We start from the raw sequence: 19167 nt of genomic DNA on the forward strand, positions 1-19167 counted from the left end.
TCTAAGAAATGTAATTAATTTGATAGATCATATTTTTTACATAAAATTTGCAATATCATTACTAAAAAAAAATATGAGAGTCATGATACAAACCATTTTTTCCCCTCTTTTTAAAACAAATATTTTCCATCCTAGATAAAAACGAAGAAATGCAAAGATTATTTATAAATATATTGCAACGAATATTTGTAAATATTTGTAGACGTTACACATTTATTTCATTGTTCGTGAACAAGAACATGTACTCGATTAGGTTATTGTTTTAAAATTTTTTTAAATCAAATGTAAACATATTTTAGATATTTTTTCTGTTTTTAGACAAAAATATGCATCAATGGATTAAGTTTTATATGTTTACAATATTACACGGTTCTAATATTTACAACCTATGGACAAGTATCTGTTATCTACTAATTGTATAAAAATCTATATTAATATTTTACCAAATTTTAACAGTAATCAAATGTTATTTAGAAAATCGTTATAGTGGAACGTTCAGTATGCGATCAGTTGCAGCCTAAAAGAATTTAATAAAAAATGTTTAAATTCACGTTTGATCAAAATATACCTTTTTTAAGAAAAACATAATTATAGAGGAAGAAGACCCCACACTTATAATACTGAAAACGCATTATTTCTAATTTTCATAAGATGTTATAGTACTTTAAGATCAATTGAGGAAAAATTAATTCTTCATAATTAAATATTGCGGGAATATTGATGGCAAAATAGCAATCAATTAGAAAATAGTAAAAATTTGTCAACTGCGTGAAATAAATTTTCTGAGAAGTCGAAAAATTGAAAAATTGCGAAATATTTTCAAATTGAGATATTTTCAAATTTAAAAGTTTAGAAATGTAGGTAGTTTATATTGCATGATCTGATAATTGAGGATACGAGTATAAGGACGATATTCGTGTATGATAATTGCCATTATTATTTAATTTTTACATATAAAAACGCAAGAAACGACCTCTTTCCTCCTGTCTGAAATTCAATCGCGAAATTGTCGATTCTTCCGACACAAGTCAATTTCTTCCTCTTCTGTTCATAAAAAGATCTCTTTTACAAAGAGGTAAAGAAGCTGGATGCTTTCAATCGACGTTCAGTATCGTTCACGTAATTTCGTCTGGTCGATACATTACGTAGCACAACAAGAAACTGTTATTAAAGAGGTGAAGCTTTTTCTGTGAAAGTCGGTCCATTCGCTCGAAGATCTGGGGTATAAAAGAGGACTACATGAAGGGGTGTTAAAGTCTGATAACAGTGTAACTGGATTATGAATTGCCGGGTGAGAAGTGGCTGTTTACTAGAAATTTAGCTCCATAAAATTCAATATTCAATATTGAATCCAGTTAAACGATTTATAACATTTTGTTTACTACTCTGTTGTTGATAATAAATTATATTAATTACAAACGAGTGAATAATTAATAAAAATAACGACTGCAGCACATTAAAGAAATAGTATTTTCTCTTCGATATTGTTTTTAGAAAATACTTTTGATGATAATATCTTCAAATTAAAGTAATCACTTTTAAAATTGAAAAGTAATAAATGTCAATTACATTTGAAAGTAAACTCGACAAAATTTGATTGAAAGTAATGACAATGTTAACAGAGATACTTTTCGAAAGTATTATAAATACGTTTATTTATTTACAAATAAAATAAAATCAGTTTATTCTGTTAGAATATTTCTTAATATTAAATTACTTTTGGATAGTACACTGCTCAAAAGAAATATGGCATAGAAAAAATTTAGGCAAAAATTGGCCAAATTTTACTGATGATAACTCCGTGAAAAATCATCGCAAAGTTATGCTCTTTTTTTTAAATTAAAGCTTGAGATCTCTACTTTAAGACCCTGTAGTTTGATTTTAGATTTGATGCATCCCTACCACAATAACACCGTAAATGTGAGGTCATGTTTGCAATATTGAAAATTACAAAGTTTGACGAAATGCATGGACTTGCCACATTTTTTTGGGGCGATACTGTTTGCAGCAGCATAAAGTACAAACTTTTATCTTTAATTTCCAGTATGTGAAAAACCGCTACCATTTTTTTCTGCAAAGATACAGAACTTTAAAGAAACCCTTGCATTTATGGCATATACCGCCGGCATTAGCATTACCCGATATGCACCTCGGAGAGGTTGCTGGACAGATTTTGCACATCATATGCCTCTGACAAGAGCCTTTTTTTGTGTGTATATGTGTGTGAGTATCTGTGTGTCTGTATGTTTGAATTCTAATAACGCGTGTTTCCACCGCGTTGTTGAATTATCCCTTGCAGTCGATTACTCATGTTAATGCAAGCCCTAATTTCTTCCTGTGGAATGTCATTCCAAATTTCAGTTAAGACTTGCGATAGATCTTACAGATTGGTAGGTTGTCTTGTTAAATTTCTATAGGGTTCAAATTTGGACTTACTGCAGAATATGGAAGCAATTAAATTGAATTGGGACTGCAAAATTCGAGAATGATTCTCAACGAGGCTTCTCGACGATAATTCATACACACACACAGATTCTCACACACAAATACGCACAGAAAAGGCTCCTGTCAGAGCCATATAATGTGCAAAATCTGTCCAGCAACCTCTCCGACCTGCACATCGGGTAATGCTAATGGCGGCGATATATGCCATAAATGCAAGGGTTTCTTTAAAGTTCTGTATCTTTGCAGAAAAAAATGGTAGCGGTTTTTCACATACTGGAAATTAAAGATAAAGGTTTGTACTTTATGCTGCTGTAAACAGTATCGCCCCAAAAAAATGTGGCAAGTCCATGCATTTCGTCAAACTTTGTAATTTTCAATATTGCAAACATGACCTCACATTTACGGTGTTATTGTGGCAGGGATGCATCAAATCTAAAATCAAACTACAGGGTCTTAAAGTAGAGATCTCAAGCCTTAATTTAAAAAAAAGAGCATAACTTTGCGATAATTTTTCACAGAGTTATCATCAGTTGAATTTGGCCAATTTTTGCCTAAAATTTTTCTATGCCATATTTCTTTTGAGCAGTGTATTTGTCGTGTAGTAGGTCAGGTTCGAGCGTAAAGAACGTAAAATAACTAATTCACTTGAAACATAAGGATATTTATTCTTTAATACATACGAGAATTGTCTCGCAACCGCACGTCGCTAAAGGCGAACATCGACTCCTTCGACTCTTCGACTGTTGTTCGACGTCGCCGCTCGGCGATGTCGTTGCCCGAAATTCTTTTGTTTCACGGTCGATTCTGGAATATTCCTGTCGATGGAATATTCCACGACGCATATAATACTATAGTCGGAAATACTACAGTAGCAACATTAATAAATATTCAAATGTAATTATTTAAAAATAAAATAAAAAAATTAGGAAGTTAAAAGAGATTCTAGAAATCTTATTTAAAATTTTTTACTTCATTATGGAAATACAATGAAGTCGAGATTTTTCTTTTTATAAAGACACTTAATAATGCTAAATAACTATTCCGGTAATATGTGTTAAAAAAATTTCTATTTTTATAATTTTCCAAATTGAAATATAATGATTTTGAAATGCATTTGAAGTACAGTGTGTCCCAAAAATGATGGTACACACAGCTAAATAGTGATTCTAGCTATAGTGATAGAATTCTAGTGATAGAATTGGTGGAAGAGAATTGTAAGAGAGTGAATTGCCACTGCATAAAAATCGACAAATTGTTGAATGGCGTATGGTTACACAGTAATGAGTAATCAAAGAATTGATAGTCGGAAAAATACGTTGAGACTTGTACATCGTTGAATATTTTATTTCTGTTTTAAATATATCTAATCGAAATTTTATAATAAATATAAGCGTATAATTTATTTTTCTCTATCATCTTTGTTAGGGTTTGGTCGAGCCCTGATTATTGCACTTCGTGCCGTCCAAAGTCTATTGGAGTCGAAGGACCACCCAATGTTTTTACGGATTGGGGCCGTGTAGAAACACTCACAGAATTGTATTAAAAATATAGTTTTCTATAAAGACGTGGGTGTGTGTGTAAACGGAGGTTGTGTGTGTGTGTTTTAGTGTGTCGAAGTGTTCGAATATTTATAAGTATTTAACTGATTCTGTTCTATACTAATTGAACTTTATACTATCTAACTATTCTGCTATCTATGCTGTTGGAGATCTGAACTGCTGTCTATACTGTTGGTTATCTGAACTGTTGTCGATCTGTACTGTTAGTTATCCGACTATTTTGTAATTTCCTAGCTTCGTTAACACCTCTGTCCTCCCTTCCATTGCGCCCTTAGCGTGGTACTTTTCTGGAAGGGGAACAGAAGTTCCTACGGGGGAGGACGGCATTCCGGGGAGAATCTGGGTTTTTCCCAGATCCCGTGACGTCAGTCCCGGTCCGCGGGACCCGTTTCTTCTAAGGGCCAGATCGCCCTCTGACCTTCTAAGCTGGGAGATTTATGACATGACCTGTGTCACTGAAGCCAAAAACTCTAAAGACTAGTGCAGCAAATAAACAAATCTGCTAAAAACTACAAATTGTCACGTACCATCATAGTGTTGGCACGCAGATGGTACGGATACTAAATTATGGGGTTCAAAAGTGACCATTCTCTCGTCATGTCGTAAACCTCATCTGTATGAAACTCTAACAATCTTGATAAAAAAGATTGTTCGGTCGCAAACCTAGATCAGGGGTCGGCAACCTTTTGAGTCGGAAGAGTCAAAAATTACAATTTACAAAATTTCAAAGGTTTTAAAGAGCCACAAAATTTTTTCTTGCCAACAATAAATAGTACTCGCATAAATAAAGTTTTTTGATAACAAAAAGCTAATCTCTTTATTCATAAGAAAAAATATCTATTTATTCATATATAAGTAGTGTTTTTCACAACAAATTAGATAATATATATATGGCATTATTAGATAATTACTTATTATTTAAGTAAAAAATTAAAACAATTAAACATTTACTTACAACACTAACAATTGACGACAACGACGACGCGTGTCACAGGGGAGGGGTGCGTGAAAAGCGAGTGCAAGTGGTTGAGAGATAGAATCGGTGCCTAATCCTCGTTAATCGATTCAGAACGATTTTTAAATGTTTCTTTTTTGGATGAAATAAATAATATTTGCGTATGGAACTAAAGAGCCGCAGCTTCACATCCAAAGAGCCGCATGTGGCTCGCGAGCCGCAGGTTGCCGACCCCTGACCTAGACCTTTACCGTGACTAAGGGATTTATTACAGGGTGTCATAGGTTTTGTAAAAACGCGCGAATGGTAACAGCGAATGGGCTAACGAATGAGCGATGAGTACGAGAGAAAGAGTGAGAGAGAGAAAGAGGAAGAGTGAGAGAGAGTGAGAGAGAGAAAGAAAAGGTACGTGTCGGTGGAAATCAGGGAATTCAGATCGAATCAGACCGTTAGTAGAAAGTAACGCGAGCGATAGTTTTCTTCAGTTTTGTTAAGATATACAGGGTGTTCAGCTACTGGTGAGCATAATTTTAGGGAATGGTAGCTGCGGTGATTCTGAACAACTACTTCCTTTACCAAAATGCTGGTTAAAGCTTAGTTTTTGAATTATTAATGAAAAACACTGACCAATGAGAGCGCGTATAGACCGGTCGCGCGACAGCGTGAGCGACAGCTTCGAATATGACGGCCGATCGTCGTCGTGAACAAATGTATCGATACTGTCGGTATAACGTCGGTATAACAGGAAGCTATTACGTAAAAGTTAAATCGAATAATGAATTAACAAGTTAAGAATAATATTACATTCTTCGTAATTCGTGAATGAGAAATAACCCAATTAGTTGTTGTTTACAACAACCAGACGAAGTATATTGTATTTATTTTATGCCTTCAAAAAGGAAGAAGAATAAATTCACGAAAATTAATTTTGTCAACTATTCCAATGAAGCAAACGAATAAATTTCTGTAAATTATTATCTGTAAAAATAATAATTATTAACAGTGCAAGCAAAATTTTTAATCACGGCTGGATCCCGACAAATCTAGCATACGACGTCCCTGGCACACGACGTCACGTGGGCAGTCTAGCGCGGGAGTGAGGGCACGGTAGGCGTCTACCCCGAAATCGGCCCGAAAAGTACAGCTACATCCGAACTCTGATTTATACTAACAGTAAGGACCGGTAAATCGGACCGGTGACAGAGACGCATTTTTATTGTGATTATTTGCGGTTTAATGGGTGAGCTACATTTAAATTTGTTAATTATTCAATTCACATTTTTATTTGTTGAATAGAAAAGTTATTCCATTTTGTAAAAATGAGAATTTATTCTTTTTCGTTATTACAATATCTAACGAAAATGATTTTCCATATTTTATCTATTATTTCTTTGCGATAACGAATAAACGTATTGTATAAATTCGATTTATTTTGATTACGTGAGTAGATACTAATTTTGTTATTTCTTATTCATGAATGAATGATAATTCAACAATAATCCAGATTTTTTAATTCATTATTCAATGTAACTTTCATCTAACAGCTTTCTATTATACCGACGTTATACCGACGTTATACCGACAGTATCGATACATTTGTTCACGACGACGATCGGCCGTCATATTCGAAGCTGTCGCGCGACCGGTCTATACGCGCTCTCATTGGTCAGTGTTTTTCATTAATAATTCAAAAACTAAGCTTTAACTAGCATTTTGGTAAAGGAAAAAGTTGTTCAGAATCATTCCAGCTACCACCCCCTAAAATTATGCCCACCAGTAGCCGAACACCCTGTATATATTTCAAGGGGTTTCTTATGCTGCAAGGCTTTTTCCCCTAAATCGAATCATTCGAACCAATAAATTATTTTGATTTTTCAGACTCAATTCTGCCTAACTAATTTGTTATCTACCTTCCTCCTCAATCAAATTCAAACATTCCTTTGAAACACGAAATTTCCCCATGTTGGAAAGATTTCGTCGATACAAAGATTACAGTAAGAAGAGTTGTTTATTATAAGACTAGTGGTAATTTCAACTTTTTCATTATTTTAACAATTAATGGATATTATCGATTAATAATTACATATTATATTGAAACTGTTGAAATATATTATTAGTAATTATTCTATATAATATTGTTGATATACTAATATTTAGCGTAATAAATGTAGTTGCAAATGCAATAAATACGCATCTAAATAATGATATCAAAAGGAATGTTAACTACTAATAATTTTATTAATAATTACATTTCTTAACTTGTTTATTAATTTATTAATTTGTTAGTTGTTGAACTACTAAAACAAGTTTTGATTGATACTATCATTTTTATTGTTCTATATAAATCTTTTAATAAATATTTTCAACAATTTTTCAAATTCATTTTTCAAAAAATACAGATAAATACAGAAAAGTGTCAATCTCTTTTTTCGACTCATCTTTGCGTACACAATAATCAGGTGGCCATTTGTTCCACGACTTTTTGTACTGTATATATGTATAAAATTAAAAGAAATTATGCCATCAGCTAAAATTAATTATTGAAATCTTTATGCATAGTAAAACACACGATATAACCCTGAGATATTTCTTTTGTCAAAATATTTATTACTATTAAATTCTAATTAAAACGTTTCCTAAATATTTATTTTACAAAATAAGAAATTTTATTAAGTCTTAAGTAATCATTTTCATCTGTGATAAGCGTGTCTTAAATACATTTCATCAAAGCAATATTCAGTCAAATGAATTTTTTTAGCGACGCGGATAATCCGGCATCTTCTGGAAAGTGGGTTGCAGATTAAAGGGGCTTCAATTTTCCAGTTTTCTGATTATTCAGACCTATACTAACCACGAAGTAAATTAATTGTCGCATTAAGGATTCCATCTGAATATATATTTCAGCTCAGTAGATATATTTTGAATGCATGATCCTCCAGTAGAAAATATATTAATTCCTTCGTGATCAAATTAAATTTCTTTTCTGGAATTTTTGAGTGATCAAATAGTCTTCGCGTTCTTAGCGAATGTTAAATGAAATTTACTTCATATTTACTTCATTTCAGTCAGTATATAAATACTTTCAAAAGAAAAATACTTACAGCATCCTTCTGAATTAATTGCATTAATCAAATGTGCAGTATGTAAAAAAATATTTATATCTAATACGATAAAATAAAACTATTTACTCTATCAAATGTAAAAAATAAACAGTGAATGATTATAAAATTGTACGGTTCGAGAACAGCTTATTTAGGAAATCTTTTGATTAAAAACACCAAGTCACTCATTAGGTACCGTTTTTACAAATATTAATTTTCTTCGTTTTTATAATATAAAGTAAGGCTTAATGTCATGCTGATACATGAATGAGGGATCGGTTTGTTCGGGTGTCATCGAGTGCGATCGGGCGAGCGGGAAACGCGGACAATTGGCGCCAAGAGAATTTGGCGGTATTACGAGTTGGCGCGAAAATTAGCAACGGAACAAAAGATCGAATAGCATTTGTTTCCTTTTACGCGGGAATTGGTAGCGAACGAGGAAAACGGCGTGGCGTCGCGAGTGAGTCCAGTCGTAACCGTTGAAGAAGCACGTCGTCAGAAAAGTTGTCAAATAATTGTCTGTACTTGATTCTTTATACTTTTGTTGATTTTTATATTCTTATTAAATTATTAAAATTATTTTATTGTTATTCCCCCCAAAAAAAACTATTGATCCATCAACCTCGATAATTTCCGATCCTACATGAATGTTAAATTCATATGTACTGATGTACTGAATTGTTACTAATGATGGAGCAATTGCTAACTTTACCTTTCTACGATAACTGATTTATTAATGTTTGCTTGTCTGATGTTACAACAATTCTATCTTAAAACTATCGATCTGTGATTTTTATAAAAGTTCGACTATGGGCGCGAGTTGGAAGGTAATGACCAAAAATTAAGGTGGGGAAATGTCACTGTACAAATCATAATTTATAGTTGATGTCGGGGGTTGTTCTGCCCTCTTCTCTGGGTACGTCTTAAGGAAAAACCCAGATTCGCATGGAGATAGAATGTACCGTTTGAATATTTGTGCCTATGTTGTGGTATGTCTATTGCCGACAACTATGAAAGGGAAGTAAATCCTAAACCGTAATTTAGTTTTTTCCTAAACATAAATTTTGAAATAAAAATCAGAAATTTGGAATCGACAAAAGACCCTTCCAAGTTGTAAATAACTGTGCTCTTAACACTATCCTAACTTATGCAACAATGAGCTATAAACAGGTTCAGGAAATATATGTGTTATGAAATGTATATTTTTCATTTCCTATATCTTTAACATTTCTAAATGGCTATACATCTAGATCTCTATAATCCAAGAAATAATTGGACTGTTTAATTTTCCTTTAAAAAATAAGAGAAGTGCAATTGAATGTGCATGTCACACTAACCGTAAAATGGTTAAAAGTGATTTTACACATTCGTGCCGTAAAACTACCTGCATAAGGATGTTTCAAATCTAAAAACAGAAGCACTTTTTCTTCTCATTCCGTTCTACTTTTTATCACTACATCTCGTTCACATTGCACGTGAGCGAGAAGAATTTCGTTGAAATGGACTATGAGAGTCGTCGACCGATATTTGGTTCACTAAACCATCGTACCAATATCGATAATACATTGTTCTATGTATGCTCTTTTAGCAAACAGCAAATAATTTGGTACCATTTTATAAAGAATGCATAGGATTTCGTGATAAGTGATATGATAATTAGTTCATTAAGGACAAGAGAACAATGACAGACTGATCGATAATTAATTGAAGAATTACAAGTTAATAGATCATGTCTGATTGCGAATCGAGTCTGCGATCATTACTTTTTGTTTTTCTTTTGTTTAGCACGGTCGGTTTAAAGTCGTTTCCTGACAGTTTAACGTTATTTGTAATTTGTAAATAGTAAAGTTGCTGTGATATCTATCGGGAATTCGAAAGCGACAATATCTCATGATCGGTCAAATTAATTGGATACCGCAAAGCACTTACAGTAGAGGATATGCGAATTTATCGAGCACTTATAAGCACCAATAGTAATACAATGGTTAATTTGTGATTCTATAAAACTTTATGTAAATACACAAATAACAAGGAAATCGAAATATATTACTTGTCCTGGAAGTAGAAATACACAAACTTTACTGGATAAATGTATAAAACTGTGATCCAAACGGAAAATATTGGACCCACTGAATCCCTATTGAATCCAATAAAAAAATTTTATCCTTCTTCATCCTCATCTGCTCTTTATTGTATTTCGTTAAAAGTTTAAATACTTTATATAAAATATTTAATCAAATACTTTATGTCGAAGAACATTTGGATCATGATTGAGTCTTGCCGTTTAAATTTTCCTAATAGTTCCAATTTTTAACTATAAACTTAAAAGTGCGATAAAAATTGATCACGATAATGATAATAATATTTTTTGTGGGAAATTTAAAGGAACCTAAAGAGTACAACAATCACTGTAAAAAATATAATATTAATTAACAAACAACAATGAGATCAAGTAATAATTGTTAACGAATATTTCCGAATTGTAAAATTATGAATACCCTTTTATTATATATTTGCATAAATGTGTCAATAATTAAATCCCGTCTTCTGAATATCAGGTATGAAATTGCAGGAGGATGTCATTAATTTTTGCAATTTCAGAATACGATCTGATGTACTGAAATTGATGTCCCTTCCAAATTGTACACGATAGAACACTTAGTGTCAAATACAGATATATCAGTAAGATTGCTGAACCGTAAGTTAGTGCTGGGTCAATTTGAAGATGCATTGTGAGTTCAGTGATGCAGGTCAATGATAGGTGAACCGCATGCTTTACTGTTTCTACAGTCTCTATTGTGCAACATAAACGAATTATTTTAAATGAAAGGAAAATTAATACTACTTTTCTATATTTAAGAGAATACAAAGATTATAATTATCATATTGTAACAACATTTATACATGAATAAACGAAAGACTTATACAATATGTGAAATAATAATATGAATAATAAGAAAATTACACTTAAATTCCTATATCCGTAAGTCACTATACCTCTTTATCCCTAGATCCTGAAATCCCTGTACTCCTAGATTTCTATTTCATCCCTTTTATACAATTTATACGTATGTATACTCGTATTTTAAAAATGTCTGTGTTTTAGATCTCGAAGCTCCCAGGCTCCTATTTCGCTATAGAATTAGATCCTCAGAGCGTTTTATTCCCTGATCCCTATATTTTTAGATCTTTATATTCTTAGATGTTCAGGTCTTTAAATTCCTAGGACTCTGATGAGATTAAAAGCAAACAGCGTACACTAAGTTAATGAAGATTGTACTTCGTTACCACAGGTTGAACAAAGATTCGTAATTTGAATTTATCGCGCTATACACGAAATCTGTTTTATCATTTTGTAGCATGTAGAAATAATATAAGTTGTAGCATGTAGAAATAATATAAGAAAAGTACTGAGAAAGTACACGCGACCGACACGACGTACGAAGCGAAGCGCAGGCCATACCATAAAACCCTTGCGCTCGGAGTTAGGCTACGCTGATTGGGCGGGCCTAGCCTACAGTTTTCATATAAAAGACCAGCATTGTCCACAAAAAGTCAGAAATACCTAGCCTTCCTAAGAGAGAAGACGACACCACGAGCTGCTCGGCACTCTCTTAGTTTTGGCATTTTCCTAAAACCAAACAAGCGAGGAAGACGTAATGCACGACACCTCAAGCTTTCCTTGATTCCTCTAAAAAGAAGACCCACGGTGTACGGTACTTTGCAGAGATCATCTTTTCCTCACTTTTAAGACTTCCTTCGACACCCCAATATGTAGATTCCGAAAAACTTGGATTGTGCCGCGAAATCTTAACGTGACGAACTCACCCTGCACGTGGAAACACGCGCACTTATATCTTGTACTCTGTCCGATTACAAAATAAACATCTTATTTTAATCTTACTCTACAATTTTTAATTTTGCGCCGCCTCTGAAAAGGTTGAAATGTATTTAATATACTACCTAACGAGTAAATAGGTTTCATTCATATCTGTTACGTAATTTTATGATTTAATGAAATAGTAATTTCTTCATTAGGAAATAGAAATTATTTTATACTTTTTAGTGCATTTCGAAGTCGGCGTATTTTTTTTATTAAAATTATTTTATATTTTTGATAATTGAAGTTATCAAAACGGTTATATTTTTGCGAGTAATGTACACAAAACTATAAACCGTAGAGACTTGTCAGTTTTATTATAAAAGAAGATGACTTCAAATATTATCATACTTGTATTTGTGTTACTTTCGTACTTTTATCGTTATGGCACTTAGCATCAAACTACCAGAAACTTAGTTTCGAAATTTCTTAAGCATCGAACATTTTAGAGTTATGTGGTACGTTGACTGCAGTTTGTAACATGGAATTTTCCATTATAAATGCATTAAAGTGAAACATTTAGAGTGGTATTATTCGGACAATTTTCCGTATTTCATCTGATGAATATACATGCTCATGTTACGTCTAGGTGACCGATAGAATCGACAATCAGTTATCAATTTCATGACGATAATATGGCGGCTAGCGTGAGTATGCATTGCAAACAGTGATTAATGATCCCTTTTCTTCGTGCAATTAATCAAATTCATTAAGCTGGCAACGATGCTTCAAAATCAATAAAGTGAGAATTTTTATTATACAGATCATCGATCAAAGTCGGTTTTTTTCACGCAATTAACTTCGACTTTTACTCTCTTCTTCACGAATTTATTCGTTTACAAACATTCAGGATCAATTTCGATACTAAAAAGATTTCACTGCAAAAGCATTAAACTTCAATATACCGTTACAATCTGATTTATGCATATAGTGTAGATAAGAAATTAATTATTTTGAGAACTAAAGTAGCTAGAAAAATATTGTTTATTTCAAAATTATATTGTACATGGAAGGGTAGAATTAGATTACGCTAAAGAAAGTCCATGTTATTTGTAAAATTCCATAATAATTAAATATTTGTAGCACTAGTTTTTCCTTGAGCTAATAGAATATCAATTAATTTATTATATACATGTATCATATTATATGTCATCGAAAAACACGTTATGAAATTTGTTTCGATATTATTTATGATTTTCCTTGAAACCGTCGATGTAAAGTTTCAATGAGGTTTTAAAACTTTCAGAAAGTGCTAATAAGATAATTAACATAAATTTAAAAGTAGCTGAAACTGTAATTAAACAATTACCTATACAAAGAAGTTTTCATGAGATATTTTATAAATAGCTTAAAATTACAACTGTATTAATCATTTTCAAACTTTGGTACAAAGCAACTTAAGTTTACAGTACAAAATGTAATTTTCATATTACGTTCATCTTACAAAATTAATCAGTTATAAACAAATAATTTAATTATCATATTTTGCATTTTTGCGCGTTAATTCTTTACATGTAAATAAATAGGAGAGTAAAGTAATCTAAATAAATATTAATATACTTTATTTATATACATGACAACTTTTAATCATTTCTTTTGATATGATAAACTTTGTAGCAATCATATACATTTGCATATAATTCATTGAAAAATTTTTCATTGTCATGGTTCATCATGGCTGAAATTTTTGTAATATTAAAAATGTTATAAAAATCAAAACACCACAGAAAGAAATTTTTTACAATAAAACAAGCACTATAGAACACCATGACAAAGGCTTTTACAAAATCCTGTATTACAGTGAATTTTCAAAATTGATCTAGCTAATGCAAGTGTAACATCCCGGGAAGAGTTTTTTTTCATATATGACAGTCCTATGCTCAATTTCATTACCCACTGTGAGAATAGTTAGTTACCGACAATAATAGACTATTACCGACAGTACATTATATACCAATTACCTTATGTATTCAGTTCAGCGGTCGGTAACTGATACATATATATATTTATTTTATTTTCAATAATTGTTCTATGTTTTCAATCCAAAATGAGTAATATGTTTCATTAAACTATTCAAATGTTAAGTTAATTTATTTAAAACAAGTTAATGTATTATTTTATAGGCTATTGTAATAAATGTATTCCGCAATGCTATGTGCCTACGTGCCGCGAAGCTAGCCCCGAATTTCCTGGAATTCTCGCGTAGTCTTAGAGAAGGATAGAAATACATTTTACAATTGCGATATTATTAATTATCAAAAACTATTAGCTAAACAAATCAGTTACTACATATCAAGCGTACTGATATTATGTTATCTAGAATTAAAGTCAAACGTTAGTTTATTGCAATATATGTTGTAAATTATAATATTATTCAATGGAATGTTCTAGAAGCATCCTATGCTTATACATTTAGCTCCGATCCGTATAGAAGTCGTGCACAGCGTATAGAAAGAGATAGAAAATGCAATTTGATTAAAACACTATTAAATTACTATTTTTATATTAGAAATGTAAACCATAATGTAGAATGCGATATTTATAATGTAATTAAACCGTTCGTTTGTACAATTAATGTCTAATTACGAATTTATAAGACAATATTATATTTCGACGTTATGGGGGTTTTCCGAGAATTCGCTAGGCTGGCGAGTATAAAAGGCCGAGCGGAGCTCGCCAAAATTGCAGAACAGTTTTCGAAGTCGAGCCAGCTAGAAGTCTTCAGATAAGTATAACCGGAACAGTTTTCGCTGTCAAGAGCCGCAACGAATCTTAATACTTGACTGGTAAAGCGGGTATACGCCATTTGGATACTTGGTCGTGGGTCGTTCTAGTAGCTAGCTAACGCAGGCTCCCCATTCAAACGGTCTCGTATCTGAAACTCCGTTAGGAGAGTGCTATACTTTGCGCCAAGAAAGGCTAAGATATCGAAAGGATAGCTCTCAGCTACTCATATTTGATTTTACATCGGATTGCTAACGCGCCATCAGATTCTCGGAGCTCGCTCTGGGTCGTTTCGTAGCTAGCTAACGCAGGCTCCCCATTTGAGCGGCTTGGTCTCTGAAGCCCGTGTATTTTGGGTGGCAGTTCAGCAATTACGATTTTATATTAGAATCAATTGATTTGCTACCCTGTCAACTTATACTGTTCACCCTTTTCCTGTATCGTTGGGTCGTTCTAGTAGCTAGCTAACGCAGGCTCCCCAATTAAGCGATCTGGTTTTGGTTGTCAGTGTTCGTTTTGACGAAAAGGGTCATGTACAATTAGTTGTCGAGTCAAATTATACAAGAGTAATTGTTCCGAGGTAATAATTCATTTAGATTCAAACAAATTTTGAATTTTGAATTAGTAAAAGAATATTGTTCTGTCATCAGCGTAATCTCAGTAGTCGACTACACCGCGTTAGATATCAGATAAAATCATTAATCTGTCTAACTTTGCGAAAGCGTATTTAGGTACACTTAGAGAATCACACTTAGGTCGTGTTCTTCGCTGCGGTAGACTATCACGCGCTAGTATTAATAATTTCGTAAAAGACTTTTCATTATATAAATTATAAACGTATTAATCAATATAAACTTTGTAATTGCGATAGCGTTCAAGACGAGAACTGAATAATATAGCATATCGAATTCAATTAATTATATAAAAGCGAAGTTAGCTTCATCCGAAAACAGACTTAGGTACGATCTAATATAAAGTATTACCTAGCGAGAGTCATTTAGTTAGATTCATAATTATCTATTACGTATTGCTCAATTTGCCAAGTTCTGTTATTTCTATTATTAATATTATATCAAGTCTATTCTAGTTTCTTTAATCAAACCAGTATACTTTTCATATTTTGTTATTTGTTACTTGTTATTTGTTAAATTCATCATCTGCGTTATTTTATTGAATAAACCCTTATTGTTGAAAGATATTGACCTGTGGATTTCACTCCTTAACCGCACACCACACGAATCCCACAATCTTTAGATTTAGTTATTTTCCAAAACGAGTCGTTTAATTGGTAAAAGCCGCTCTTTACCTTCTTAGCGCTAGTAACTATCTGAACTTAGGTTCCTGAGTCGTTACACGTTATAATAACAAATAAATTTTTGGTGACAGCGGTGGGATATAACAGGCATGGGTCATTGAACGTAGCTGCAGATACGTGTCACTGATCTCCTGTGTGGTAAGAGAACTTTTCTCTGCGGAGGTCAAGATCATTCATATCTAAAATAAAGAATAGGCAATTGAAAAGTATATACATAAAGAGGAAAATATAAAAGAAAAAAAAAAAAAACATATATAATAAATAATACATATATTAATTAATTAATTATAGTAGATTAGATTTTGTTACTCAAAATGGAGAACGAATCAGAAGCTCAGGAAGGAAGTTTAGGAATTCAGTCAGAGAGCACTACTCTCCCCGTTCCTCAGATTAGTATACGGGACGCAGCAGATATTGTGCCTGCATTCGACGGCCATAATATTCCTTTGTATCAATTTACAAAAAATTGTCTGAATGCAAAGAGCATTATTTCACCTCACGCCGAGTACGGTTTAGTTCAATTAATCAAAAATAAATTATTCGGACAAGCGTCTAGAGTCATTTCAAGCGGAGATTATAATACTATTGACGAATTAATTAATGTTCTAAAATCACGCTTTGCACCATTATACACTTCATACCAATTATACGGCGATCTCTCTAAAATTGCGCAAATGCCAAATGAAGCAGTAGTAGACTATAGTAGTCGTGTTTCGAGTCTTTTACTGCAAATCAAAAATTGTAACGAAATAGAGCAACCGCAGTTAGCGCCGCAATATAACAAAACCGCCGAGACAAACGCAGTTAGGGCATTTCTAACAGGTCTAAGGTCAGAAATTTACGGTAGGCTACGAAGTCATGAATATATATTCTTAGACGACGCGATTAGCGCAACGATTCTCGCCGAAGCAGAATTTAGGGAAAATCAAGTTCGTTTAAAAATGGCAGAAGATTACTCTCGCGCTAGTAGTTATAGGCGTCCGAATTATATACCAGGGTCTCAGCAGACGGCTAGGATACAGTGGCAGCAAAAATTCTGTCAACACTGCCAAAGGTTAGGGCATAGAACGCAGGATTGTCGAAATGTAAATCAACCGAGAAGACCATGGACGGAAACTAACCAAGGACAACCAGGGCCACAACATGCAGCCCCAAGTCCAAACAGTCAGATAGCTAGCCAAAGTATTCTTAGAAGGCCTCCAGTAGCTAAGCCTCCTCCTCCTACTTGCTCATTTTGCAAAAATATTGGGCATACTATAGAACAATGCAGGAAAAAAGCATATCAAGATAAAAAGACTGAGCAGGTGCGTAGTAGAACAAATTTTATAATACCTACTAAAGTCATTAAGAAACCTCCTAGCATCGCAGTAAAGAATAGAATTTTTCAAAACGGGTCAGCCTTACTTATGATCGATACGGGATCTGATTTAAATTTAATTAAAGAATCGTCATTAGCACACCCTACACAAATTTATACAGATGTCTGTTTGCAATTAAGTGGTATAACTAAAGGGAAAATTTCTACAATAGGGTACATCAAAATGAAGATATTTAACCACGAGACGATATTACACATTGCCGAAAATTTGCCGATTGAACAGGACGGAATCCTTGGAAATGAATTTTTTCAAAACACCGAAGCAGTCATTAATTATCCAAAATCTATTGTGATTACCAAAGACTTCACAATACCATTTGAAGATCCAGTAATCCATATACAACCTAGGGAAAGAGACGTGATTCCAATTAAAGTCTTAAACACTAATGTCAGCACCGGATACGTTCCTAAATTAAATATAAATTCCAAATTACATATCGGTAACGCTATTGTCACTAATAGAAACGGAGTAGCATTCATATACGCAATTAACGTTTCCTCTGAAGAAATTAAAATTCCTATGCCAGAAGTAGAATTACAACTATTTGAAGAATCACCCATCGAAAATTTACCTTCACCAGATACACCTAGGGTACAAAAATTATTTAATCTATTACGCTTAGACCATTTAAACTCCGAGGAAAAATCTAGTGTTGAAAATTTAATCAGACAACATGCAGATAGATTTAACTTGCCCGGGGAAGATTTAGCAGCAACAAATAAAGTACACCACCGGATCATTACTACCAATGATGTACCAATTAACGTTAAACAATATCGATACCCACAATGCCATAAAGAAGAAATTAATAGGCAAATCGACGATCTCCTCCAAAAGGGTATAATAGAACAGTCAACATCACCCTACAATTCACCTCTGTGGATTGTACCCAAAAAAGAAGATTCCCAAGGCAAAAAGAAGTGGAGACTGGTAATTGACTTTAGAAAATTAAATGAAAAAACAATTGGCGACGCATATCCTCTTCCTAACATCACCGACATCTTGGACCAATTAGGAAGCGCGAAATATTTTTCAATTTTTGATTTAAAGTCAGGATTTCATCAAATCCCCATGCACCCTGACGATAAAAGTAAAACTGCATTTTCAACCCCTTATGGCCATTATGAATTCAATAGAATGCCGTTCGGACTGAAGAACGCACCGGCCACTTTTCAAAGACTAATGGACAATGTACTATCCGGACTGCAAGGGATAGAAATATTTGTATACCTGGACGACATTGTAATTTACGCCAGTTCACTTAGGGAACACGAAATCAAATTTCACAAGCTAATGGAGAAGCTAAGAGATGCCAACTTGAGCCTACAGCCTGACAAGTGCGAGTTTTTGAAAAAAGAAGTGACATACTTGGGCCACATCATCGATGAAAGCGGAGTGAAACCAGACCCCAAAAAAATAGAAGCAGTAGAGAAATTTCCAGTACCAGAAACAGTCAAAAATGTAAGGCAGTTCCTAGGACTCTGCGGGTACTATAGAAGATTTATAAAGGATTTCTCGAAGATAGCCAAACCACTGTCGGACCTGACTAAAAAGGAGCGGAAGTTTGAATGGACACACCTCCAACAGGAAGCCTTTACCATCCTTAGGGAAAGCTTGTGTAAAGAGCCAATCCTAACGCATCCTAACTTCAACAAACCATTTAATATTACTACAGATGCGTCAGGTATTGCAATTGGAGCCATCCTCAGCCAGGGTGAAATTGGAAAGGACCAGCCTATCGCGTATGCTTCAAGAGTTCTTAACCCTGCTGAAACACGGTACTCAACTACGGAGCGAGAATTACTTGCC

At 33.4% G+C, this 19167-nt stretch overlaps 2 protein-coding genes across 3 annotated transcripts in view; one reads left to right on the forward strand and one right to left on the reverse strand.

Moving 5' to 3' along the window:
- LOC100877819 (uncharacterized) overlaps positions 1-19167 on the reverse strand; it is a 688459-nt gene that overhangs the window by 121296 nt on the left and 547996 nt on the right. The gene's annotated exons all lie outside the window — the stretch shown is intronic.
- Positions 14596-17653, forward strand: LOC143264820 (uncharacterized). Its single transcript, XM_076533688.1, has 2 exons — positions 14596-17283; positions 17510-17653. Exons 1-2 carry the CDS (start codon positions 16294-16296, stop codon positions 17522-17524), a joined length of 1005 nt encoding a protein of 334 aa, XP_076389803.1. The 5' UTR covers positions 14596-16293; the 3' UTR covers positions 17525-17653.

Source organism: Megachile rotundata, chromosome 7, assembly GCF_050947335.1.
Source record: "Megachile rotundata isolate GNS110a chromosome 7, iyMegRotu1, whole genome shotgun sequence".
Lineage (NCBI taxonomy): Eukaryota > Metazoa > Arthropoda > Insecta > Hymenoptera > Megachilidae > Megachile > Megachile rotundata.

Coding starts and splice junctions, on each gene's coding strand:
- LOC143264820 (XM_076533688.1), top strand. CDS start 16,294: ATGGAGAACGAATCAGAAGCTCAGGAAGGAAGTTTAGGAATTCAGTCA.